Here is a 24,710-nt window from a genome sequence, read left to right as displayed (position 1 = left end):
GCCTTATCCCTACTTGGAATTCTGCCTCCAATCCTCTTCCCACTTTGCTGGCTGTAAATTCTGGACACGATGCAACTTGGGAGAAAACCGACGGAGCAGGCAACAGTAAACACGGCCTAGCGCAGCCGCCTTGCAGCCACCTTGCAGTCACCAGCCACGCGCGGGTCACGCCCTCACCCAGTGCGCTGCTGGGCCGGCGCATGCGCACGCTGGAACCGGTTGTCCCGGGGACTCCCGCCCCTAAGGAGCGAGGGGAGGGGCCGGAAGCACCTCTACGCTTCCCGGTTGCTAGGAGACGGGGCTTCTACACGCCACACACAGGTTCTCCGGCTTCTTTTCCTCCCTTTTTCTGCTTCAGCGTCACCGCATGCGGTCACCATGTCGGACCCAGAAGCTGACACCTTGCGAAGCACCTTTCCCTCTTACATGGCGGAAGGCGAGCGGTTGTATCTGTGCGGGGAGTTCTCTAAAGCTGCCCAGAGCTTCAGCAACGTGAGTCGCGCTCTGAACGTACCAATTACCCATCACCCCTTCTAATTCCCGGTGACGCTGAGGTTCCCGTGGTGCTGGAGGACCCTATTGTTTCTATGATTCATTTGTGCCTAATTGACGCACTACTGGCACCGCTTGGCCATTTTCTACCAATTCTCACTTGCCTTCTGCTGTTAATAACCATTCTTTGCATTAACAGGGACTTCTACTTTTTGCTGAATGTTTTGTGACTCACTGGCCTCTTTCCACAGAGCAGCCTTTATTACCCTTGGAGGCTGCATGTACGAGTGGTGCAATCTCTGGCACACAGTTGCTCACAGATGGTCAGTATATCACTAGCATTATACATAACCTTAGTATGACTCGATCCACCCCGTCCTACGGTGCTAAGCACAGTATGACCCTATGAGGGAGGTTCTGTTATGAATCCATTTTATGGACGAGGAAACTGATGTAGAAGTGGATTACATGTCCAAGATTCATTGAACTGGCAAGAGAAAGGATTCAAACCCAGGCAGTCAGATTCCAGGGCTAGATACTAACCACCATACATACTCCCTCACAAGTAAGCTGTTAGATGTTCTTACCACAATTTCTTTTACAACCAATCCTTCTTATTCCAAAGGGAGTGGCAGGATAGCCCTCTAACCAGTCCCAAGACTCCCCCTAAAGTCAAGCTTCTCCACTGCTACCCAAAGTCTTTTGTCCCTTTGGCTCACCAACCACACCCTAAAACCAGAACTGGTAGGCCAGATGGGTGAAGGGTTGAGTTCAGGATCCCTGCCTCCACCCAGTCTCCTCTTTCAGGATCGCATTCCATCCTAGAGAAGCTCAGGCAGAGTGAAAAGAACACCCTGAGGGAAAATAGCTTTGGTTGAGAAGTAGCCTTCTTCCGGAAAAGCCAGTAGTTGCTTCCTGTAAAAAGTAGGTCTTAGAAAGGTGTGAGTACAGTCTGATGCCTCAGGAAGGACAGTACGTCAAAGCACCTATGATGATTTCAGACAGAAGAGAGGACATGGGGGGAAGTGTTCCATTCTCGCCTTACTCCCCAAATCACAGTTTCAGTTTTGCTGGCATTTTCATCTTGATCTCCTGAAATAGTGATTCCTTCTCAATAAGGGAGTAAACAAGAGAGAGTTGGGGAATGGATGCCCCAAGTGGCAGGTGTCCTAAAACCCATTTCATTAGCCTTCAGAGTGCTTAGCCTCACAAATGTATTTTGAGTGTAGTGCAGCCTTTTGAGGTTTGTAGGTGAACTCAGTAGGTGCAAAAAAATCCTAAGCTTCTGTCACCTGAGTGGACCGGAGGAATCCGAGATGTTTTGGGGGAAATTCCATATATCCACAGAGTGGTATCTGCATCTCTCTCAGCCAGTCGCTTCCACAACAGCTAGTGATTTGACCTTGTCCGAGAGGAGCTACGTGCAGACAGTCAAGTTGGCGGAGCGAAGATCGGTGTTATGCTGCTTCTGGTCTGATCAGATCCAGAGACATGTTTGCTGGCCTGAGGAATCCCCTGGAAGCGCTGGCAGGAGGGTTTGGGAGGCCCTTTCCGGTCCCGCTTCTACCTCGTGCTGCCCGGTGCCTGTCGACCTGGGTGGTTCGTTTCTTAGGCTCTTCACCTTCTGAATGGAGATAAGAACTGCCTGGTTGCCCGGTCCAAATGCTTCCTGAAGATGGGAGAGTTGGAGAAATCCCTGCAGGATGCTGAGGCTTCGCTCCAGGGTGACCCGACTTTCTGTAAGGTGACTTTACATATGGGTGGGAGGACTCAGGCTAACCAGATTGCCTAGGGTTTGATGCCGTTTTCTCGCCTTAGGTCACTTATCTAGCTACCTGCCCCTGCATCCCAACCTGGATCCTCAACCCAGGACCCTCTCTGTTCCACCACGCCTAAGTCCCATAAAGCCTTGTCTGTCCACCTCAGTTTGACTTCTCTCATTTCAGGGGATTTTACAAAAGGCTGAGACATTGTACACCATGGGGGACTTTGAGTTTGCGCTGGTGTTCTATCATCGAGGCTACAAGCTGCGGCCTGACCGAGAATTCAAAGTTGGAATTCAGAAAGCCCAGGAAGCCATCAACAACTCAGTGGGAAGTGAGTGACCATTGGACCTGTGCCCTTATCCAGGGAGGCTCTTGGAATCCTTAGGCTTGGAGATACGAGTGAGCAGCCACCACCAGGCCTGCAGGGAGCATGCTTGGATTTAGCTGCTGCTGATTTTGTTGGAGATTAGGAACTGTCTACCCAGAGGACCAGCTCCTGAGCCACTGTGCTCAGCTCTGCAACTTCTGGTTCTCCTCCAAGCCAGATGAGAAGGCTGTTCACATTAGGCCTGTCTTTGGCCTGGTTTCATAGGGTAGGCTGGGGTTCTGAGCATAGCCTGCCCTAGGACCTGGTCTCCTCTCTTACCACATCTGCACCAAGGACTGGACTTACCTGTCAGGTTGGTGGCAGGTTGGTGGCAGGTTGGTGGCAGGTTGGTGGCAGGAGGAGAGCACGAGTTTGCCTCCTTGGGTGGGCGGCAGAGTGTGGAAATGCCTGGGGATAGAGAGCTCCCCCAGTGCTTAGGGACTGCCTTCCTTTGGAAATTTGGCGGCCTTGGCCTTGGGCTAGAGGGGGGTGCCCAGCTCTTAGGAGGCTGTAATTCCTTCCAAGCACCCGGGTACCATTAACCTGCTGGGCTCACTCAGAGCCAGCTTTGCCACAACCTCCACCACCCCCTGCCAAAGGCAGCCATTTCTACATAAAAGTAGGGGATAGATCATGCCTGAGGGCCTGGCAGACCTGAGCCAGACTTCTCTCCTTGCAGGTCCTTCTTCAATTAAGCTGAAGAACAAAGGGGACGTCTCCTTCTTGAGCAAGCAGGCTGAGGTGAGGGCCTTGGTTTTGACACCACAGCCTGCCCAAGGAGAAGCCCACATGGGCCTGAGCAGCACAGGTCTCGGTGGCCTTCTTACCTGGGGACGGTCAGCTCCTGTGCATCACGGGCGGCCATGGGATTCTGCCCCGGCCCCAGAGCGGTCTTGTTCCCAGACTAGACACACTCCGTGGTTCTGGGTGCACAGAGAGGGCCCTGGAGGAGATGTCTGGGATCATAGACTCTGGGGCCATGACTGGGTACTCTGTGATCCCTGTTGAGGCTCTGTCGGGTGTCACTCCATCTTCCCAGAGTATGAAAGCCCAGCAGAAGCCTCATCCCATGAGACACCTCGTACACCACCCCAAGATAGAGTCCAAGCGGAAGGGCTCGTTGAAGAGTGAGAAGATTGTCCGCCAGCTCCTGGGCGAGCTCTACGTGGACAAGGAGTATCTGGAGAAGCTCCTTTTGGATGAAGGTTTCAGACACTTTGTTTGCGACAGGGAACTTGGGGCAGAAGAAATCTGGGACGGGTGCTTAATGCACGAGCGGGAGACAGAGCCTGTCGTGTAACATGAGCCGATATGCTCCTATGGACAGGTTTTCCTAGCGTGCTCATTTACAGATGAGGAAACTCAGGTGCAGAAAGGTTAAGTAACTCACCTAAGGTGGCGCATAGGTAAACAGTGGACTTGAGTCTTAAGACGTCCAATTGCAGAACCAGTGCTCTTGGCATTATGGTGCCCTGCGAGGGAACACCAGAGATGTGGGTCCTTGGAGGGGCATCCTCTGAGCCTTCAATTTGTACAACGGGCAAAGGAATCTAGCTGGGACTTGCTGGGGGGAATCCTCCAATACTAGTACTTGAGTGTTCTGAAACCTCATCTGGTCTAATCCCCCCTTTTATAGATAAGGAAAGAGAGACCCTGAATGCGGTAACTTGTCCAAGGTGACAAGCAAGTTCATGGCAAAGTTGGCACCAGAGGCTGGCCTCCTAACCTCGGGTCCAGCGCTCTTTCCACCATACTGTGCTGGCGGTGGCAGAAAATAGGGCAGAGCCTTGAAATGAAATGGGAGGGTGGGAGTCTTGCCGTTAGCTGATAAGCCTAAGCAGGATTCATCCTTGAGTCAAATGCCTTTTCTCCAGAACTGACTTCCTGAGGGCATCTGCAGAACGCCCTGCAGGTCTGTGTCTCGAGCAGCTTCGCTGCTGGCCCATCTCTGAAAGAGGCCTGAAAACTTCCTTCCCTCCAGAGGATCTTCTGTGGAGGAAGGGGTAGCCTGAAAATTATCCCCAAGAAGCCCTGCAGTTTTGCTACCAGCTCTAAACTCGGATCAGGCAGGCGGGCAGAGCCTGGGCACACCCCTATTCCCCCACCCCGGCTCCCAGCTTGCACTGACCCACTGGCACCTGGGGAATCACTTGGCACTGGTAACCTGGACCAGGTTGTGCATTCATACTTATTCTTTCAGAGGACACAACCTGAAATAAGGGAGCCCTGCGGGTTGGGGTCCTTTCAGAAAGCTATCTGCCAGCTGCCCCTTCTGCTAGCTCCTTCTATCTTGCCATAAGAGGCCTGTGCACTGAATTCGGCACCCTGGGAGTGCCTGGAAAGGGGGCTCTGGCCTCACCTGGGTCCACATAGAGCTACTCTGTCACCTATGTGCCCTTGCTTTCTCCAACTCAAAACAGAGAGCCCCACAGGGGCCCCCGCAGCAAGGATCCCCAGCCAAGAGGAGGTAGCTCCCTTACGTGCCTGTTCTAGTTGATTTCTCCTCACACCCTTCTCCCCAGACCTGATCAAAGGCACCATCAAGCACGGCCTGACCGTGGAGGACCTCATCATGACAGGCATCAACTACCTGGACACCCACAGTAACTTCTGGAGACAGCAGAAGCCCATCTATGCCAGGGAGCGGGACCGGAAGCTGATGCAAGAGAAATGGCTGCGAGACCGCAAACGGCAGCCCTCACAGACAGCCCGCTACATCCTCAAAAGCCTCGAGGACATTGACATGTGTGGGTAGTGTTCTTGGAAGGGTGAGGCCTTTGCCAGGCGGTGGAATGCAGCACTGTGGGCTGAGACCCTGGTTTTGCTGGCCTGTGGATGGTATCCCCCGTGGGGAGGTGGGTTCTCCCCTCGGCCTGAGGAGGCTGCTCCCGCCTCCATGTCCCCTGTTCCCCTTCCTAGTGCTGAGCAGCGGCAATGCTGAAGGGAGCCTTCAGAAGGCTGAGAAGGTGCTGAAGAAGGTGCTGGAATGGAACAAAGAGGAGGTGCCCAACAAGGATGAGCTGCTTGGAAACTTGTACAGCTGCATAGGGAATGCCCAGATTGAGCTGGGGCAGATGGTCGCAGCCCTGCAGAGCCACCGGAAGGACCTGGAGATCGCCAAGGAACAGTGAGTGTCCAGGAAAAGCTGAGCGGCTGAGGCCCGTGGGCCTGAAGACGAGGGGGGCAGGGGCCGTGCCTGGCCTTTTGCCAGGACTGCTGGCGGGTGAGCTCCTAGGACCGAGGCTAAGAGGCGGACCTAGACTATCAGCTTTTTTGCCACAGAGAGGAAGGAAGTGGCCCCCAATGCCAGAAAGCTCCCAGAGGTTTGGCTCTGAGGGGTATTTCTATTCTTTATTTTTTTTAAGTTTTTATTTATTTATTTTGAGAGAGAGAGAGAGAGAGAGAGAGAATCCCAAGCAGGCCCCACACTGTCAGTGCAGAGCCAGACTCGGGGCTCTATCTCACAAACTGCAAGATCATGACCTGAGCCGAAATCAAGAGTGGGTGGCTTAACCGACTGAGCCACCCAGGTGCCCCAAGGGTATTTCTGTTCTTAAATCATCTCAACAAGCGTATATGAACCCCAGACTTGCCACATGTTGCTAGCATTAAGAACACAGCAGTGACCCAAAATAAGGGTCATCTCCCTGCAGATATAAAACAAAAAAATGACATAGCTAATAAATGGTAATTGTGGGACGTGTCACAAAGGAGAAGTACAGGACCCAGTGCTATGAGGAGTATATTCCAGGAGGATAGGACTGGGCCCTGGGGAGCACACTTGGTCTGTGGGAGGACCCTGAAGGAGGCCAATGGAAGCTTGATGCTGGAGAGCACAGAGTATTGCCAGGGGAAGAGTGACCAAGAGGAAGCCAGGCCAAATGGCAGGGGTCAGACCGAGCAGGGTCTTGGAAACTATGGTGCTGACCAAGAGCGCGGGGCTCTAGAGTCCACCTCACCTGGGCTTTGGAATTGTACCTCGCAGCCAAAACCGCAGCCGTGGGGCCTTAGGCAAGGGACTTCCCCTGTCCCAGCCGGTGTCCTCTGTCAATGGGCATAACAGTAGCCCCTTCCTGATAGGGGGGGAAGGAAGAAACCACGTAGAAGTCCATGTAAAGATCTCAGGACAGTGCCAGGTATCCATAATAGTACGAATACCAGCTATCAGCTCTTCCCAAGACTTGAGGGTCCCTCTCAAGGTGCCATCAGTTTCCAGTCATCCTGAATCTAACCTGTAGAGCCCTCCATGATGTTCCCCTGCTCGGTTCCCATTTGCCCACAGTCTGAGACTCTCTCCCACCTCCCATTATCCATTTCCGGTCACAGGTCAGGGGCTCGGCTGTCTCTGCCTCCAGCTGCTCCCACACCTCACCTCCAGCGACCTGCATTTCATCCCCCAACCCTTCTAACCCTGTTGACACACTGGCCTTGGCCCCTTGTTGTCTGCAGGTTCAAACCACCTGCCTTCACTTGGCACCCAAGGCCTCTTGTGAACCCACTTCTGCACAGCGCTCCCTGTCACTCCTCCATTTGGGTCAAACCCTATTTCTTCTTCTTCTTCTTCTTCTCCTTCTTCTTCTTCTTCTTCTTCTTCTTCTTCTTCTTCTTCTTCTTCTTCTTCTTCTTCTTCTTCTTCTTCTTCTTCTTCTTCTTCTCCTCCTCCTCCTCCTCCTCCTCCTCCTCCTCCTCCTCCTCCTCCTCCTTCAAAAATCTTTTAGGGGCGCCTGGGTTGCGCAGTCGGTTAAGCGTCCGACTTCAGCCAGGTCACGATCTCGCGGTCCGTGAGTTCGAGCCCCGCGTCAGGCTCTGGGCTGATGGCTCGGAGCCTGGAGCCTGTTTCCGATTCTGTGTCTCCCTCTCTCTCTGCCCCTCCCCTGTTCATGCTCTGTTTCTCTCTGTCCCAAAAATAAATTAAAAAAAAAAAATCTTTTAATGTTTATTTATTTTTGAAAGAGAGAGAGAGAGAGAAAGAGAGAAAGACAGAGTGCAAGTGGGGGAGGGGCAGAGAAAGAGGGAGACCCAGAATCTGACGCAGGCTCCAGGCTCTGAGCTGTCAGAACAGAGCCCGACGCGGGGCCCACAAACCACGAGACCATGAGACCTGAACCGTAGTTGGACGCTCAACCGACTGAGCCACCCCGGCGCCCCTGGGTCAAACCATATTCCTTGAAGGCTCCTGCCTCCCACCCTCTCCTCACTCACCGGAGCCCCATGTGCTATTCGTTCCCAGTTCATCTCTCACTGGCCTTTGCGTGCTGAGCAGAAGTATCCCATAGCGGCTGTTCTGGAAGTAGAAAACAACCCAGCAGCTTTGGAGACAGGGCCAGGTTTGATTCCCAGGTTTGATTCCCGGCTCTGGCACTCCGAGGCTGTGTGGATTTGATTAAGTTGCTCATCTCCTCGGTTTGCTCATCTCTGATGAAGGCATGATAATACCGACTCAGGGACTATGAGGATGAAATGAGATATGTGTTGACAGTGCCGTGAATCCAGCTGTCTCCCAGGCCCTGAGGACTTACTTATTACCTTTGCTTCTCACCACCCCTCCCTCCTGAGCCCCAGGCCCGCATAGCCATCCGAATCCCAGGCATTTTCACTTGGGTGTCCCACAGGAATCCCAAATTTAACATGTCCAAAGTGGAACCCCTTATCTTCCTCCCCAACCTCTTGCTCCAGGGTTCTCTGTCTGCAGGGATGGCTCTCTTGGCCACTCAGTCCCCAAGAAGGAGCCCAGGCAGCTTCTCAGATTCCTCCCTCCCTTCCGTGCTCATGCCCAGCCAGCCTACGTCTTGTCTGGGCCTCCTTCTTCCTGTCTCCTCAGTATTTTTCCATTTCCCTCCCACAGCTCAGTCCAGACCCTCCTCATTTCTAGACTGATTCCTCCATCCTGGGTTTCCTGGAGCCCACCTGGCCCTTCTGTGCAAAACAAGTCCAGTCGTGGGTCGGGATGAAGTTCCAGCTCCCAGTTCTGCTCGGCTTGGTCTGCCCTTCCTGACCTGACTTGTCCTGGCCCCAATTGACCTAGTTCTCTCCAGGCCCCTGGGCATCTTGGGCCTCAGCCAGCACCTTGTGGCTCTGTTCCTGCAGCCCCTAAAGAGGACTTCCTTCTCTCTAGCCAGCACTTTCTTTATCAGCTCCCTCCTTCCCAAAACAAAATTTCGTTTATTTAAGACAATTTTTTCAAGTTTATTTGTTTTGAGAGACAGCGAGCATGAGTGAGGGAGGGAGAGAGAGAATCAGAGGCAGGCTTCATGCACTGTCACCGTGGAGCCCAATGTGGGGCTTGATCCCGAAGCGCGAGATCGTGACCTGAGCTGAAATCAGGAGTCCACTGCTTAACCAACTGAGCCACTCAGGCATAGGCACCACCACCCCCTTCAAATTTTAAATGTGTGCCCCCTGGGTGATATAGAAATCCCCCTTTAATGTTCCCTCTCCACACTCCATGTGGATCTTGGCTCCCCTTGGACTTTGGAAGGGACTATCATATATCCCTTTCCCTTTCCAGCAGCTGCCACTTAGTGGGCATGTGATAAATGCACGCCAAGTGGCTAAACAAATAGAGGTGTTCTTCTGATAATGTTAGGCCCTTTTTAACACCCATGAAGGGGCCTCCAGTCTTGTTTGTGAGTTCAGGTCCTCCCTCGTTGTAATCAGCAATGCCCCACATGTGCCTCCCACCTCCACAGCCTGCCAGCCCTCATTTCTCCCTTCAGACACTCTAGATTGCATGCTTTATCATTGCTATTATTTCTTGTTACACGGTATTATGAGTAAGTTAGCATTCATTCATTCATTCATTCATCACACCATAGCAGAGCACCCTCTCTAGAAGGGGGAGGCTGCCACCGGGGGTGCCATCAGAGCAGCAGGTGCACAATGTGGGTGAAGGTCCAAGGAGAGGCAGGTGGGAGCACTGGCGGGAGCTGAGGGGGCCTCGGAGAGGACAGGTCAGCCAAGTGGACCAGCGGAGAGGGAGGAGGGCACCCTAGGTGGAGAGAGAGAAGCAGCAGGGGTGGAAGCTGTGGGGGATGGGGCAGGACCTATGGGGAGTGGCAGTCTAGATCCCATGCTGAAGAGGACTGAGGGCCGAGTCTGTTTTTACACAAGTACTAGTGGGAGTGTGGTACTTGGTCCAGAGCTCTGTGGCACGGAGAGCAGAACTTGGAAGTCCCCCCCTCCTCCCCCACTCCCAGGACCACACCCCCCTCACTTCCCTGGGGTCATCTAGACATGTGGCCTTCTGGCCCCTTTGCGATATATTTACCTGTGTATTTCTGTACATAAGCACATACCTAGGATTCTCAAAACAAAAGCAGCTCGTTTTTATGGTTTTTAAAAAGCATGTGCCTTGGAAAGGGTCTCGTCCTTTAAATGGCTCCAGAGAAAGGAATTTCAGCACACAACATACTTTCTTGCACTGTGTCCCTGTGGGCAGACATGCAGGATGTTCCATTTTTGTCATCATGCACAGCAATACAGTGCAACTCGGTGCTTTTGTGTGCATGTTTCTGCGGGGAGAGCAATGGCCTGATGAGATGTGCGTGTTTGAAAGGCAGGCTCTGTTCACACTGGGGAGAATGAGTCCAAGGTGCCAAGTTTCATGGGGAACACAGGAGCCCGCTGGATGGCAGGGCCTTGGGTGAGGACGAGGGAAAGGGTGGGAGGAGATGCTGGGGGTGACGGGAGCATTGGAGGAGGGTTTTCTTATTTTCTTTGTTGGGGAGGAAGTTTTTGACAGATCAGAGTGTTCTTATGGTGGTGATGGTAAAGAACCAATGTAAGGGGAACAATTGTGTTTTTCTTTATGGAAATATCTTACTCTCTTTTCTGTTGTTACAGGAATACGGTACACAATTTAAACAATATGGATAAATAAATAGTTTTCCTCATACTCTCATTTCCCCTGGGTAATCACTGTTAATAGTTAGACTTACATCCTCTCAACTTCTTTTTTTTAATTTAAAAAATAATTTTTTTTAACGTTTATTTATTTTTGAGACAGAGAGAGACAGAGCATGAATGGGGGGAGGGTCAGAGAGAGAGGGAGACACAGAATCAGAAGCAGGCTCCAGGCTCTGAGCTGTCGGCACAGAGCCCGACGTGGGGCTCAAACTCATGCACCGAGAGATCACGACCTGAGCCGAAGTCGGACCCTTAACCGACTGAGCCACCCAGACGCCCACCTCTCAACTTCTTTTAAAAATGCCCATTAAAAAATTTTTTTTAATGTTTATTTATTTTTGAGAGAGAGAGAGAGAGAATAAAGGATGGGCAGAGAGAGAAGGAGACACAAAATCCAAAGCAAGCTCCAGGCTCTGAGCTGTCAGCACAGAGCCCGATGTGGGGCTCGAACCCACGAACCATGAGATCATGACCTGAGCCGAAGTCGGACGCTTAACCAACTGAGCCACCCAGGTGCTCATTTTAGGTGCCAAAAAATGGGCACCTGGGTGGCTCAGTCCATGGAGCATGCAACTCTTGATCTTTGGGTTGAGTTCAAGTCCCACGTTGGGTGTAGAGATTGCTTGAAAATAAAATCTTTAGGGGTGCCTGGGTGACTCAGTCGGTTAAGTATCCGGCTCTGGATTTCAGCTCAGGTCCTGATCTCACAGTTCATGAGTTTGACCCCCACATCGGGCTCTGTGCTGACAGTGTGGAGCCTGCTTGGGATTCTCTCCCTCTCCCTGTCTCTGTCCCTCCCACGCATGCTTGTGCTCTTTGTTTCTCTCTCTCTCTCTCTCTCTCTCTCTCTCTCTCTCTCTCAAAGTAAATAAATAAACCTTATTAAAAAAAAAAGAGAGAGAAAATCTTTTAAAAAATGCCCACTTTTTATTCATTCACTTCTTTTTTGGTGAGTGAAAATAACACACGCTCATTCTCTTACAGATCTGAAGGGTAGAGTCCTAAGCCATTGTCACTGGGCCAGAACCAATGTGTTGGCAGGGCTGTGCTCCCTCTACAGGCTCTAGGGAGAATCTGTTTCCAGCCTTTTCCACCTTCTACACTTGTACTCCGTGCATTGAGTGTAACTCATCCATGGCTCCTTCCTCCATCGTCAGGCCAGGGGCACAGCATCGTGCCTCAGGCCTGCATGTTTATTTTTGGCACAAACAGGGCAATAGACCTAGTATATGCTCCTATAATCTGACTTTTTTTTTAGGTTTATTTATTTAGTTTGAGGGCAAGACAGAGCAAGCAGGGGAGGAGCAGAGAGAAAGAGAGAGAGAGAGAGAGAGAGAGAGAGAGAGAAGAGAGAGAATCCCAAGCAGGCTCCATGCTGCCAGCATGGAGCCTGATTCTGGGCTCGAACTCACAAACTGTGAGATTCATGACCTGAGCCGAAATCAAGAGTCAGATGCTTAACCGACTGAGCCACCCGGGTGCCCCTATAATCTGGCTTTTTAACTTAATATGTGAGGGACTTTTTTTTTTTATACACAAAAATTGCCAGCACTAGGGCACTGGTTTAGATTATTTCTGATGTTTACCATTATAAAGAGTGCTTTAAAGAATGCCCTTCTCCAGGTAAATTCCTAGAAGGGAAATTGCTGCATCAAAGGACATGTGGTAAGCTCTTGAGTGATTATTCTCTGGAAAGATTCCAAAGGTGTTCATTCATGGCCACAGGGCACGAGAGGGCCTGTGTGCCACAGCCTCTCCTCCTGGATATCATCCCTCCAACCCACCCTACCCGAGTCCTGGAGGCCAGAGGCCCTGTCTTTGCTTCTTTTCAATTCCTACAGTTCGAAGAATGGCCAACTTCTAGTGAACAACTTATTCTGCTTCTTCCCCACAGTGACCTTCCTGATGCTAAGTCAAGAGCCCTTGACAACATCGGCAGGGTTTTTGCCAGAGTTGGGAAATTCCAGCAAGCCATCGACACGTGAGTGCTCAGGGCTGTCCTTGCCCCACCCTCGGGCCAGGATTCCCCACTTCCCACTAGACTCCCAGCCGGGGCCAGCATGCCAGGCAATGAGGCATCAGAAGACCCAAGTTTGGCTCCAGGCTCTGCTAGGTGACCAGGGGCAAGCTGTTTTGTAAGCTCTGAGGCTCATTTGTTAATTGGCTGGAATCAGCATCTTCTCAAAATTTCCCAGTGACAAGAATCCCCTGCAGTACAGGGATATGAATACCTGTCTCTGCACTGGAAATTCTGATTCTACTGGTCTGGGTTGGAGCCCAAGAACCTGGTTTTAACAAAGCCCTCCAGATGGTTCTCACCTTGGGCAAGTTCAGGAACTGCCTGACCTTGAGGATCTCTTCTGAGGCTCTTCTGTGACTCTGGGAAGTCAACGTGGACTCGCTGGGAAGGGAGGCTGAGTTCTCCAGGTGACCCAATCACTGAAGTGTTGATGTGCAACCCTGGGCCAACAATCTGCTCCAATGGGGCAGCTCAGCCCCGGGGAAACTCCGGAGAGAGCCTGGCCCGCCTGGCGACCAGCCTGCATGGAGAGGTTCCACGGGCCCATTCGCTTAGCCCTGAGAGCAGCTGTCCTTCCGGTGCTCAGTGCTGGATCGAAATAGACTCGTTCACCAGGACCCTGTGCTCCAGGCAACTTGGTTTCCTGAATGGCCCCTGGTGTCTATGTGCCAAAAGATGGAGGAGTTTGAGAGTTCACCCACCCATGTGCATCTTTTTATAAGAAAATGTTTTAGGAGCTCCTGGGTGGCTCAGTGCGTTAAGTATCAGACTCTTGGTCTCAGCTCAGGTCATGATCTCACGGTCATGAGTTCATACCCTGCATTGGGCTCTACACCAGGTGTGAAGCCTACTTTAAAAAAAAAAAAGAAAGAAAGAAAATGTTTTCTAGTAAATCTGTGCTTATTGTTAAAATATTAATTTGGAAAATATGGAAAAGTAGCAGAAAAACTACTCAATCTCACCCCCCTGGAGACAATGATTAACTCTAATCTTGCTCTTACTTTATTGAGGTCTCGAGTTTTTTTTACTCTAATCTTTTCTCGGTATTGATTTTGTCTTCTGTATACTTAATGAGATTCTTCAATGTTATTTTTATGTTATTTTTAAAGATAAAAAAAATTTTTTTTATGTTTTATATTTGAGAAAGAGAGAGACAGAGACAGAGACAGCCAGCAGGGGAGGTGCAGAGATGGAGAAAGAATCTGAAGCAGGCTCCAGGCTCCAAGCTGTCAGCACAGAGCCCCATGTGGGGCTCGAACTCATGAACTGTGAGATCATGACCTGAACTGAAGTCAGATGCCCAACCAACTGAGCCACCCACGCACCCCTTAAGATTTTTAAAAAATGGTTATTCATTTTTGAGAGAGAGAGAGAGAGAGAGAGAGAGAGAGAGAGAGAGAGAGAGAGAGAGCATGAGCTGGGGAGGGGCAGAGAAGAGGAAGACACAGAATCCCAAGCAGGCTCCAGGCTCTGAGCTGTCAGCACAGAGCCTGACTTGGGGCCTTGAGATTATGACCTGAGCCGAAGTTGGACACTTAACCCACTGAGCCACCTGGGTGCCCCTATGTTATTTGAAACCCAAGTTTGTAAACATTATCTCCAATTGTATCAGATTCGATTTGGTAAATGTACCAAAATAGCTTTGTTAGTTTGAAAATATCTTAACGCTTATGGCTCCATCCCCGTGTCTGAAAGAGCTGGTAGTTGGAGCACAAGTTCTGTTCTGCCCCGGGAAGGAGCCCTGGCCTCCTGTGGCCGAGTAAAGGGTTTGGGTGGAAAGAGCCGACCCTGGTTCTTTGTGTTCCCAGGTGGGAGGAGAAGATCCCTCTGGCAAAAACCACGCTGGAGAAGACCTGGCTGTTCCACGAGATCGGCCGCTGCTACTTGGAGCTGGACCAGGCCTGGCAGGCCCAGCATTACGGCGAGAAGTCCCAGCAGTGTGCTGAGGAAGAAGGGGACATCGAGTGGCAGCTGAACGCCAGCGTTCTGGTGGCACAGGCACAAGGTATGGGCACAGAGAGGACTGCACTACCTTTCCCAGCCCTCAGGGCCCACTGCCATGCCATGGCCAGAAGCTTTACCGTCAATGTATCCCTGGCCAGGTTAATTTTTTTTAATGTTTATTTGTTTAAAAAAATTTTTTTTTAATGTTTATTTATCTTTGAGAGACAGAGAGAGACAGAGCACGAGTGGGGAAGGGGCAGAGAGAGGGAGACACAGAATCCGAAGCAGGCTCCAGGCTCCGAGCTGTCAGCACAGAGCCCGACGCAGGGCTTAAACTCACATACCGTGAGATCATGACCTGAGCTGAAGTGAGATGCGCAACCCACTAAGCCACCCAGGTGCCCCTTAGTCTGGCCAGGTTAATTCTGATTCGGAGGGTGGACGATAAGCCCCTCCGTTTTGCCCAGCGTGTGGTAAGTGCCTTCTTTAGTCTAGGCTCAGATAGAGCTCGGGGCACCCTGGAAGCTGGCCCTGCCGTCGAAGAGCTCGGCCACAGACCAGCATAGCACTGTGCCATCGTCAGAAGAGCGCCACTTCCCCCAGCCCTGGTGCTCTGTGCACATGCATTCTAGCACTTACTCACCATGTGAGCCAATGATGAAGGTGTTATCTTCCTCATTTTGCAGACAGTGGGTGGGAGGGGTAGGGGGAAACGAGGCGCTGAGTGGTTCAGCAGGTTGCTGAGGGACCTTTACAGAGTAACGGAAGTATTCTGAAAGTGGGTCATGGGGATCATCCCATGCCTCCATAAAGTTGCCAAGAATCACTGAACTGTGTACTTACAAATGGTGCGCTTTATAATATGATAGTCACATCTCAATGAAGTCGTAAAAAGCAAGCCAGCAAGGGGCAGGGGTGAGGAGGAATAGATGAAACAAGATCGGTGGTAGCTTGATCATTGTTGAAGCTGGGTGAGTAGTGGGGGCTCATCAAACTACTCCATCTACTTCGTGTATATTTGAAATACTTCATAACACAAAGTTGAAAAAGAAATGGCTGCAGGTCACGGGTTAGGACGCAATGAAGCCGCGACCAGAGCTCAGTGCCTGCCCCAGGTGAGCAGCTGATCCCCAGTAAGGAGGGAAATGCAGCGGGTGCTATAATCAAGGGCATCATCAGTCACTCACTCGTACTGCAAATACTTCCTTGGCACCTTCTAGGCGCCAAGTTGGGCATACAGTAGGGATGACCACTGGTAACCGTTTCCTGCCTTCATGTCCAAGGAAGTCACTTTTAAGCAGAAACCTGAAGGATGAGAAGGCACCAGCTGCTCCGAGAGCTGAGGACAGAGCTTTCCAGCCAAAGGGACAGCATTTAGAAGCATTTAGGAGTTCGGCTGATTTAAGAAGCTGGGGGAGACCAGTTCCAGCTGGAGCCCCTGGGGGCCGGGGGTGGGGGTGATGAGGGGCAGATCCACAGGGCCTCATGGGCCTCATTTACAAATCAGATTCTTCCCTAAAAATATAGGTAGAAACTTCCAGTGGAAGCTTTAAACTGGGGGAAGGTGTAAACTGGAGCTTTTCCTAGAACTCTTTCCTTTTCTTAGGAGGTCGTGGTATAAGCTCAAGGGGAAATGCAGTGTACCCATCAGAGCTGACATTGCCCTGAGTCGACTCTCGACTCTTGACTCACTTGCCCCCGAGGGCCGCTGGGCCCCTCTCAGCTTCCCCACTCTGGGATGGAAAAAATCAGATGCAGCCACCTGGGAGCCACCGAGTTCTAGAGGCCGTGCAGCCCTGCGAGCAGAGCTTGGGCTTTGGGCATTCCAGGCTCAGAACCTTGGGGAGTTGGCCAGTCAGTCAGGGACTGGGTTCCAGCTCCAGCACTAACGAGCTGGGTGAGTGAGCTCAGACAGCGCCACTTCCTCTCTGGGTTCAGATTGCGCAGGTGCAGGGGCTGGACTCCAGCTGCTGGCCCGTGGGTCGCATCCAGCCTTTTGATATTTCCGTGGCCTTCGCAGCGCTTTTGCACAATTTTAATGAACATTTTTAAAATATGGATTTCCACTTCTGGAACAATCTTAAGTTGGGAGAAGATGGGGTTGTCCCACTGCCCTGGAGTTTCCTCTCTGACCTCTCTGAATGGCCTGCTGTCCAAGACTCAGGCTCCTAGGTTCTGGTCCTTAGTGGTGAGATGGCCCAGGAAGGTGATGGAAAGGGTGGTGCTGGCCAGTGATGCTGCCTGAGGCCTGGGGCTTCTCACTGACCCCGGAAGCAGCCAGGCAGCCGCATTGTGCAACACACAGTGTCACAATCTACCTGTGCCGTGCCTCCTCCCTGCTTTCCAGTCAAGCTGAGAGACTTCGAGTCGGCCGTGAGCAACTTTGAGAAGGCCCTGGAGAGAGCGAAGCTGGTTCATAACAACGAGGCGCAGCAAGCCATCATCAGCGTGAGCTGCCCACCCCCCTGGGCCCTGGCTGTGGGAAGGGGTGGGTGGGCCTCAGCCCCTAAGCCCCTCAGCCCCTCAGTTAGCCAGTCCACAGGTATTTATTACCCACCAACTGCAGGCCACATTCTAGGAGGGATAGTGGCTTTCGAATGCTTGCTACTGACGTCAGTTTATTCAGCAACCCCGATACTCTTCTTTCTTTCTTTTTTTTAAAGTTTATTTATTTTTAAGAGAAAGTATGAGTGGGGCAGGGGCAGAGAGGGAGACAGAGGATCTCAAGCAGGCTCCACGCTGACAGCTGAGAGCCTGATGCGGGGCTTGAACTCACGAACCGTGAGATTGTGACCTGAACCAAAGGCAGACGCTTAGCGCCCCTATTTCTATTTGAAATAAACAATAGAGGGGCACCTGGGTGGCTCAGTCGGTTAAGCGTCCGACTTCGGCTCAGGACATGATCTCACAGCTCGTGAATTTGAGCCCTGCGTTGGGCTCTGTGCTGACAGCTCAGAGCCTGGAGCCTGCTTCAGATTCTGTCTCTCTGTCTCTCTCTCTCTCTCTCCCTCTCTGTCCCTTCCCTGCTCTGCTCTCTCTCTCAAAAATAAACATTAAAAAAACTTTTTTTAATTGAAGTAAATAACAGAAACGAACGTTTTACAAAACGTATTTCCCATTACTATGTATGTTGATATTTCCTATTATATTCTCTTACAGTTTTCATTTTTTCTTTAATGCTGGTTGAAATCTTCTCAGTTGATTTTGGGACTTAACAGTTTGTACAATGCTGCCTCCTCCAGGAGACAACAAGAAATACAGTGTGACAGCCTCCCACGCCTAGACCCGCACTGCTCACTCTCATTAAGGCGGCCGCCTGCCACATGCTATTTAGATTAAAACGCATTAAGAGTAACTAAAATGTAAAATTCAGTTTCTCAGTCACACGAGCCACATTTCAAATGCTCAGTAGCCACATGTGGCTTGCAGGTACCACATAGCGCAGATCTAGAGGATTCTCACGGTGGTGGAAATTTCTGTTGGATAGTGCCGGCCTAGACTGCAAGCTTCAGGACACAGAGACCAGAGGGGAATCCAGGGAAGCCTGCAGGTGCATCAGGCTGGCCACTGCTCCCAGAACCACTCCAGGCAAATACACACCCTCAGTAGGGTCTGCGCACCGACAACACAGGCAGTTTGGCATGAATCCCCTGGCCTCCCCACCTCCCACTGCCCGCCTAAGCTGCCCCGTGTTGAAACTCCAGAGCTACGACCAGCAAGCACCTGGCTGGACCCCAGTAAGCATCTGCTGGTGTGAATTAAGCAGGGCCCCTGTCCCGGGGCACCTAGGTGGCCCAGTTGGTTGAACGTCTGACTCTCGATCTGAGCTCAGGTCTTTTATGTGTGTATGTATGTATGTATGTATGTATGTACGTTTATTCTCTAGAGAGAGAGAGAGAAAGACAGAGTGTGACTGGGGTTGGGGCAGGGAGAGGCAGAGACGCAGAATCTGAAGCAGGCTCCAGGCTCTGAGCTGTCGGCACAGAGCCTTGATGCAGGGGTCGAATTCACAAGCCGCGAGATCATGACCTGAAGTCAGACGCTCAACTAACTGAGCCACCCAGGCACTCCTATCTCAGCTCAGGTCTTGATCTCAGGGTGTGAGTTCAAGCCCCTAGTTGGGCTCCATGCTGGGCATGGAGCTTACTTAACAACAACAACAAAAAGCAGGGCTTTGTCCTTGGGGAGCTTGCCCCCGTGGTCAGGAGAGGCCAGGCATGGTAACTAGGGGTACCACGAAGGGTACCAGGAGGGCATCTGGCCTTAGGGACCAGATTGAAGGTTCAGGCACTCGCGAAAGGGAGCAGGGACCCTGGGAAGTGACAGCCAAGGATGCTGCAGTTGGAGGCGGGCCTCATTCTGGGCTTCGAAGGACCAGGACAGCAGGGTTTGGCTGGGCTGAGAAGGGGTGAGGGCTCTGAAGGCACAGGAGGCCATGGGCACTGAGGAGTCTGTGGGAGGCAGAGAAGAGGTCCTGGGACTGGGTACACGGGGTGGCTCACTGTGGTAGGAGTAGGGCCAGAGGACCCTAGACGGTCAGTGGACGAGCTTTGACTTGAAGGGCTGGGAATGGCAGAGGAGAGACCTGATATACTCGGTTTTTTAGGATGTGAGCTTGTGGTTTGTGAGGACCCTGGTGGGACTACCCCTTTCCTGTCAGGGGGAAATTGCTCCCAAGAGAGTCCACCATGAGGCAGTCTGTGCCCTCCCTTCACCTGTCCCAGGGCAGCTCAGGCCCGTCATACCGCTGTCTTCTTCCTCTGTTGGGGGGTCAACTCCCCAAATGTGCACCTTGCCCTCCAGAGGAAGAGCTCTCCAGTCACACTCATGATTTCTCCCACTTGATGTCCTTCTGTGCGATTGCCCTGCAGATGGAGCTTGACAGTTCAGTCCAGTAAATATTTGCGGACCACTAGCTGGCTCTGAGCTGCCCAGCCCAAAGGTGACAGCTATGGTCCTGGCCCTCGGGAAGCTTGCTGTCAGTGGGAAGGTTAAGACAAAAATCCCTATTCTTGACCAGTGCTGCAGGGACCAGGGGATCTGGAGTGAGAGAGCCCAGGGCGGGAGGCAGGGCTGGGCTTTCCCATCTTGGAGGGTCTGGGGTCGCCTTGAAGGCAGGGTAGTGTTTTGAAAATGAGAGGCACGGGGAAGTCTCGGCCCTAGGTGACACCTCAGGAGACCAGGTCCCTGCCGCCTCACCTTCCTGGACTGGCAGCCCTGGGCAGGAATGTGTACTAGTGGGCAGACCAACGCTGAACAGGAGCATCCAGGCCCATGGTCTTTCTGCGGATGGTTCCCACGTGCTTACTGCTGCTCTGCCCGCAACAACACGCACACAGGCTGAGGCCCAGGCCCCTGGGGAAGCTGCAGATGCCCCGGAAGCCCCTCTGAAGACAGGCCAGCACCCCAGCCCCACCCCCGGTGTGTTTCTGAGGCCTCTCCATGGCTCACTGCCTTGCTGAGTGCTTAGAGGCTTTCCACTCTACACTGGCTGAAGCCAAAAGAAGCTTTTGGTAAGGAGGTCAGAATGAGCAGAGACAGCTCCCAAATACACAGCTCAAACCAAGGGAGGTGAAGTCCGAGTTCCCCGCAGTGTATCCCCTGTATCCCCTGTTCCCTGCAGTAAGTATCCCCTGCCACTTAGTGTGGGTAATTCCAAGTCCGGAAGTCTAAATTAGCCGCAGGGCAGGAGTCTACAGAGGAGCCAGGGGGCAAGGGAGGGTGGCAAGGCTGGTGCAGAGCCTTGCCTGCTGGGGAGGGGGCCTGGGTGGAGAAAGGGAGCTGCTGGTGCCAACAGGGGTTAAGAGAGTTCACCGGGGTGGGGGTGGGGGGGCGCCTGGGTGGCTCAGTTGGTTAAGCGTCTGACTTCAGCTCAGGTCATGATCTCACAGTTCGTGGGTTCGAGCCCCGCGTCGGGCTCTATGCTGACAGCTCAGAGCCTGGAGCCTGTTTCAGATTCTGTGTCTCCCTCTCTCTCTGCCCCTCCCCTGCTCACACTCTGTCTCTGTCTCAAGAATAAATAAACATTAAAAAAAAAAAAAGAGTTCACCGGTTCCTCTCCACCCACAGGCCTTGGATGATGCCAACAAGGGTATCATTGAAGAGCTGAAGAAAACGAACTACAGGGAGACACTGAAAGAAAAGAGGGAGAAAGGTGAGTGCCAGGAGGTAGCTTCAGGATTCTCTTCTGCCTTCTTTTCTGTCAGTCTTCCGCCGCACTTTCCAGCAGCTCCTCCAGTGCTGGGTTGGCACGGCCCACTGAGCGTTCTGGCTGCGGTGCCCCCCCTCCCTCTGCAAACCCCAGGCCTTCCCTGAGGCAGGAGAGGCGGGCGGTCCAGCCCATCTGGGGGGGGGGGGGGGTCAGAGCCCACACCGTGTTCCCCGAGAGCCCAGCCCTGTATTTCTCCAGTTGATTCATCAGATATTTGTTAAACACTTGCCATGCACTGGGAAGGTGTGGGATTTGGGGGAGACAGAGGCTCAGCCCCTGCCCCAGAGGAGCCCACAGCCCGGGGGCGAAGTCAGGCGATTTGAGTTGTCAGCAAATGGGCTCCTGCGGGGCGAGCACTACTGACTGGGAGGCATCGCTCTTCTGTGGGCACCAGCAGAGAACTCCGGCTGTCTCTGGGGAGAGCGGGAAGGTTCCAAAGAGGAAGAATCATCTGCTTTAGGCTCCAAAAGATGCCCAAGGGCTTTCTAGGCATGAGGAGGAAGGGGGAGGGCACTTCTGGTGGGAAATAGCAGGGGCGAACACACAGTGGCAGAATGACAGCAGCTTACGCTGTAAGCACACTTACACTTTGGGGGCTCTTCCTGCATTCCCGCACAGGGTTAAGCATCAGACAGGAAGGATCTGGCTCAGTCCTCACCACCTTAGGAGTAGCTACTGGTTATTTTGGGGAGGCAGTGGAGGCTGAGTGAGGTTGGGTAACCTGCCTGGGTCACACAGCAGTCTGACTTGGAGCCACACTGTCCCCTGCTGCATCACACTGCTCTCCTGGCTGGCATGTTAAGGCAGGGGCCAGGTGAGGGCATGCAGGAGTCTGGCCTCCAGGGAAGCCTCGAAAACCCCCCTTGAAACCCCCCCCCCTCGCCCATCCCCCAGCTCTAGGAAGGATTGAGGGAAGAGGAGGTGGCTGGAACCCCAGGCCCCACGGTAGTCAGCAGGGATGGGCCCCAGGGGGGTGGGGTGATGAAAGAGGCTGTTCTCCATTCAGTGCTTCCTGTGTGCCAGGCCGTCCTCTAAGGGCTTGATGTGAGCTGACTCTCCTGATCCCTTCGAGAACACTATGAAATAAGTATTACTGGTTTTATGGATGAGGACACAGAGGCAGAAGGGTTCAAGTCCCACCGTGGCTTTCAGTCTCAGGCAGCCTGGCCCAGAACCCACACTTCTACCCACTTTCTGCCTCCCCCTCTGTGGTGGTGTATCATTGCAGCTCCATCGCGGTGACACGTAGCCAGGTCTGCGCTCCGTGTCCCCAGGAGGACAGAGCCCCCTCCAGACACCAAGGCTGAAGTCCTCCAGTAGCAGCAGCAGGAAGCTGGGTGTGAGGTTTCTGGGCACCCAAGCAGCCAGATCACAACCCTTTATTATCCAGAGCCTGCCATATGGTGGCTGGATCTCCCCAGGGAGGGAATCTGCCCCTGCTCCCACAGGCCCTTAGAGCTGCTCTCAGAAGCCGCAGGGGCAATCGATGTGAAGAGATACAGCAGGGAAAGGGGAGATGCACCTTGCAGCTTCCCATCCCCTTGGCGGGCCACAGCCACGTGCCGGGGAAGGTATCCTGAAAACCCATTGGGAAGGCCCTGGGGCCAGCGGCCGGGTACTGCTTGGCACTTCCCTCCGGGAACAGCAGGCGGCAGCATTGTACATGTCTTCACCACCAAATGAAGGCCTTTTCCCTGCTGTGAACTTTGGGTATTGGGGTGGGGGCGGAGGGAGGGGGGGGCGTGCTTGTAGGCATCTTAGAGACCAGGGGCTTCCAGAAAGAGAATATGGAGGAACTCAGGAGGGGATTGTGACTTTTCTCTGTAGCTCATAAAAACATGGGGCAAGGATCACTTTGGTCGTAAACATAGCTCTCCAGCTGAACTTCCTGCTAACAGTCTGCTCATATTTTGATAGGGAACCTCCCAATAAATGATGAATGTGTTTCCCAGGGACAAAGAGAAATGCAGAATAAGGGTGCTGGAGAAAAGAACCCCTCTGTGATTTTCCAGTTCCTATGTTATTTTTAGTAGGGAAAGAGAATGTGCTCCGAGGGCAGACCGTCCTGGGTTCAAATTCTGGTCCTGCCATTTATTTATCTGCAGTGTGACCACTGGCTGTGATTTCTGTCATCAGTCTCGGGTCCTTTGCGAACTTGAATCACTGACACTATGCAATTCCATGACAACCGAATGGTATCACCTCTGCAGCTCACACGATGTCTGGAACAGGGCTGGGGCTCAGGAAACAATGATCCCCTTTCTCTGCTTTTGGAAAGGCGTGCTATCTCTCAGAAGCACAGGCCCCTATAGGTTGAGGTTCACCCAGGCCCAGAGATGAACAAACTTTTACTTTTCTTCCCTCCTATTTCCTGTTTTTCAGAAAAGGCCATTGCATTGGAAAATAAGATCATGATGGTAAGGGAGAAGGAAACAATGAGAAGAGAAAGAAACGAGCCTGAGAAGGTGATGAAGCATTGGGAACGAGAGCCACTTGAGAACGAGAAAGAGACAGAAGACAAGCTGTCTCAGGAGATTCTGAGGATCACAGCAACTGGACAAGAAGAAAACGGGCAGAGAGAAGTAGGGGGAGCCCGTTCCTTTCAGAGAACAGGGCTGGGAGCCACGGGGCAAGATTCAAGAGACGTTGCCAAGAAAGCATCCGGAGAAGCAGGCGCAGAAAGGGCGGGAAACGTGAGCAGAAGGGAATCGAGAGAAATTTACAGGAGGCCTTCAGAGCTGGACCAGAAACTCTCAGGGGACTTAAGTGGAAAGGAGTCGGAGGCACTGGAGAGGAAAGTTTCAGAAGCCAGCAGAAAAGAGTCAGAAGTAGAGCAAACGGAACTGGGAGGAACAGCAGAAATGACCACAGCAGAAGATGCTGAAGAAATGGAAAAAGACGAAAAAGCAGATGAATGAAGCAGTCAGCAGCTGGCATGAGAATCAGGGGGCTTGTGTTCCCAGGGGCTGTGGGGATCTTAAACTGGACTTTCGAGCTGAGATTTGTCTTTAACGGGAGAACATGGGGCCTAGGCTCCGCAGGTCACTTCTGCCTAATTCTGTTACTGTTTTCCCTTTAAATAGATACCTTTCATTCTTACAAACCCCGAGTCTGTCATTTAGCCTCCCTCCTCTCCCACAAGAGCCTTAGAGAACGAATAACCCAGCTCAACCCAGCTCGAGGTACCGTATTCCAAGCGAAACTCGGACCTGACCCTGACCAGGTGACAAAACAGACCCCAAGCAAGGGCTGACCCAGAGCGTGTTCAAGGTGGGACGGGTGGTCCTCTCCCCCAAGCCCTGTCCAAGGACTGCATGGAAGAAATGAGAGAGGTGCTAAGAAGAAAGGGTTTCAGGAGGGTGAAGAAACAGGTAAGCTCCAAGGAACCAGGCTAACTTAAAGACGGGAATAGAGGTATGTCTGCCCAGGCACCGGCCATCCGTTCATCTTGCTGAGTGCCTACTGTGTTCAGGGCACTGTGGGAGGCTTTATGGAAGAAATAATGATGGGACAGCCTCAGCCGTCACAGTGAGGAAGCCCTACTTGTAAACCCTGAAGCCTGGAAGGCAGAAAGAAGTGAATGCTGGCACTGACAGGGGCACTGTGTTCTAGAAACCCAGCTGGAGAAAGTTCCTGCCCAAGTGCAGGGAGCAGCCCCAAGTAGGAGTGGCAGCTCGCCTGCACCTGCACCACTTCCGGGCGGCATGGTCAGGTAAATCAGGCTCCCGCAAGCTTGTTTCCTCCTCTGTAGAATGGGTATCTGTCTCCCGGGTTGGTGTGAGGCTTCTAGGGGTGCTTAGCAACAGCACTTGGTACACGGGAAGCTCTCAAAAATCCAACCGAGCTTTCAGTGGCTTCCCAGAGGTGGTGGTGGCTGAACAGCTACCTCAGGGGATAAGCTAGGATTTCACTACGTTATCCATCTGTCCCTTGGCTATTGCCATCCTTGTTCCATTTCTGCAGTCCTTGTAGGCGTTAGGGCTGACGTGACGCTAGCTAGGACCA

General features: G+C 52.4%; 1 protein-coding gene across 2 annotated transcripts; it reads left to right on the top strand.

The window, feature by feature from the left end:
• The first annotated feature begins 227 nt into the window (after positions 1–227).
• On the top strand, positions 228–23,808 carry ODAD4 (outer dynein arm docking complex subunit 4). 2 transcript variants are annotated; one of them, XM_058705446.1, is made up of 12 exons: positions 228–492; positions 2,105–2,236; positions 2,439–2,589; positions 3,305–3,366; positions 3,665–3,830; positions 5,148–5,372; positions 5,545–5,752; positions 12,425–12,511; positions 14,359–14,555; positions 16,842–16,942; positions 20,564–20,648; positions 23,088–23,808. In XM_058705446.1, exons 1-12 carry the CDS (start codon positions 379–381, stop codon positions 23,621–23,623), a joined length of 2,064 nt encoding a protein of 687 aa, XP_058561429.1. In that variant the 5' UTR covers positions 228–378; the 3' UTR covers positions 23,624–23,808. The 2 variants fall into 2 exon arrangements, 1 of the variants encoding a protein (XP_058561429.1); XR_009255374.1 differs by lacking the exon at positions 16,842–16,942 and having other exon boundaries at positions 275–492; positions 23,088–23,110.
• The last annotated feature ends 902 nt before the right edge of the window (positions 23,809–24,710 follow it).

The sequence above is a fragment of the Neofelis nebulosa genome, chromosome 16 (assembly GCF_028018385.1).
Source record: "Neofelis nebulosa isolate mNeoNeb1 chromosome 16, mNeoNeb1.pri, whole genome shotgun sequence".
NCBI classification, from domain to species: domain Eukaryota; kingdom Metazoa; phylum Chordata; class Mammalia; order Carnivora; family Felidae; genus Neofelis; species Neofelis nebulosa.
This window is presented reverse-complemented; position numbering and strand designations above follow the sequence as displayed.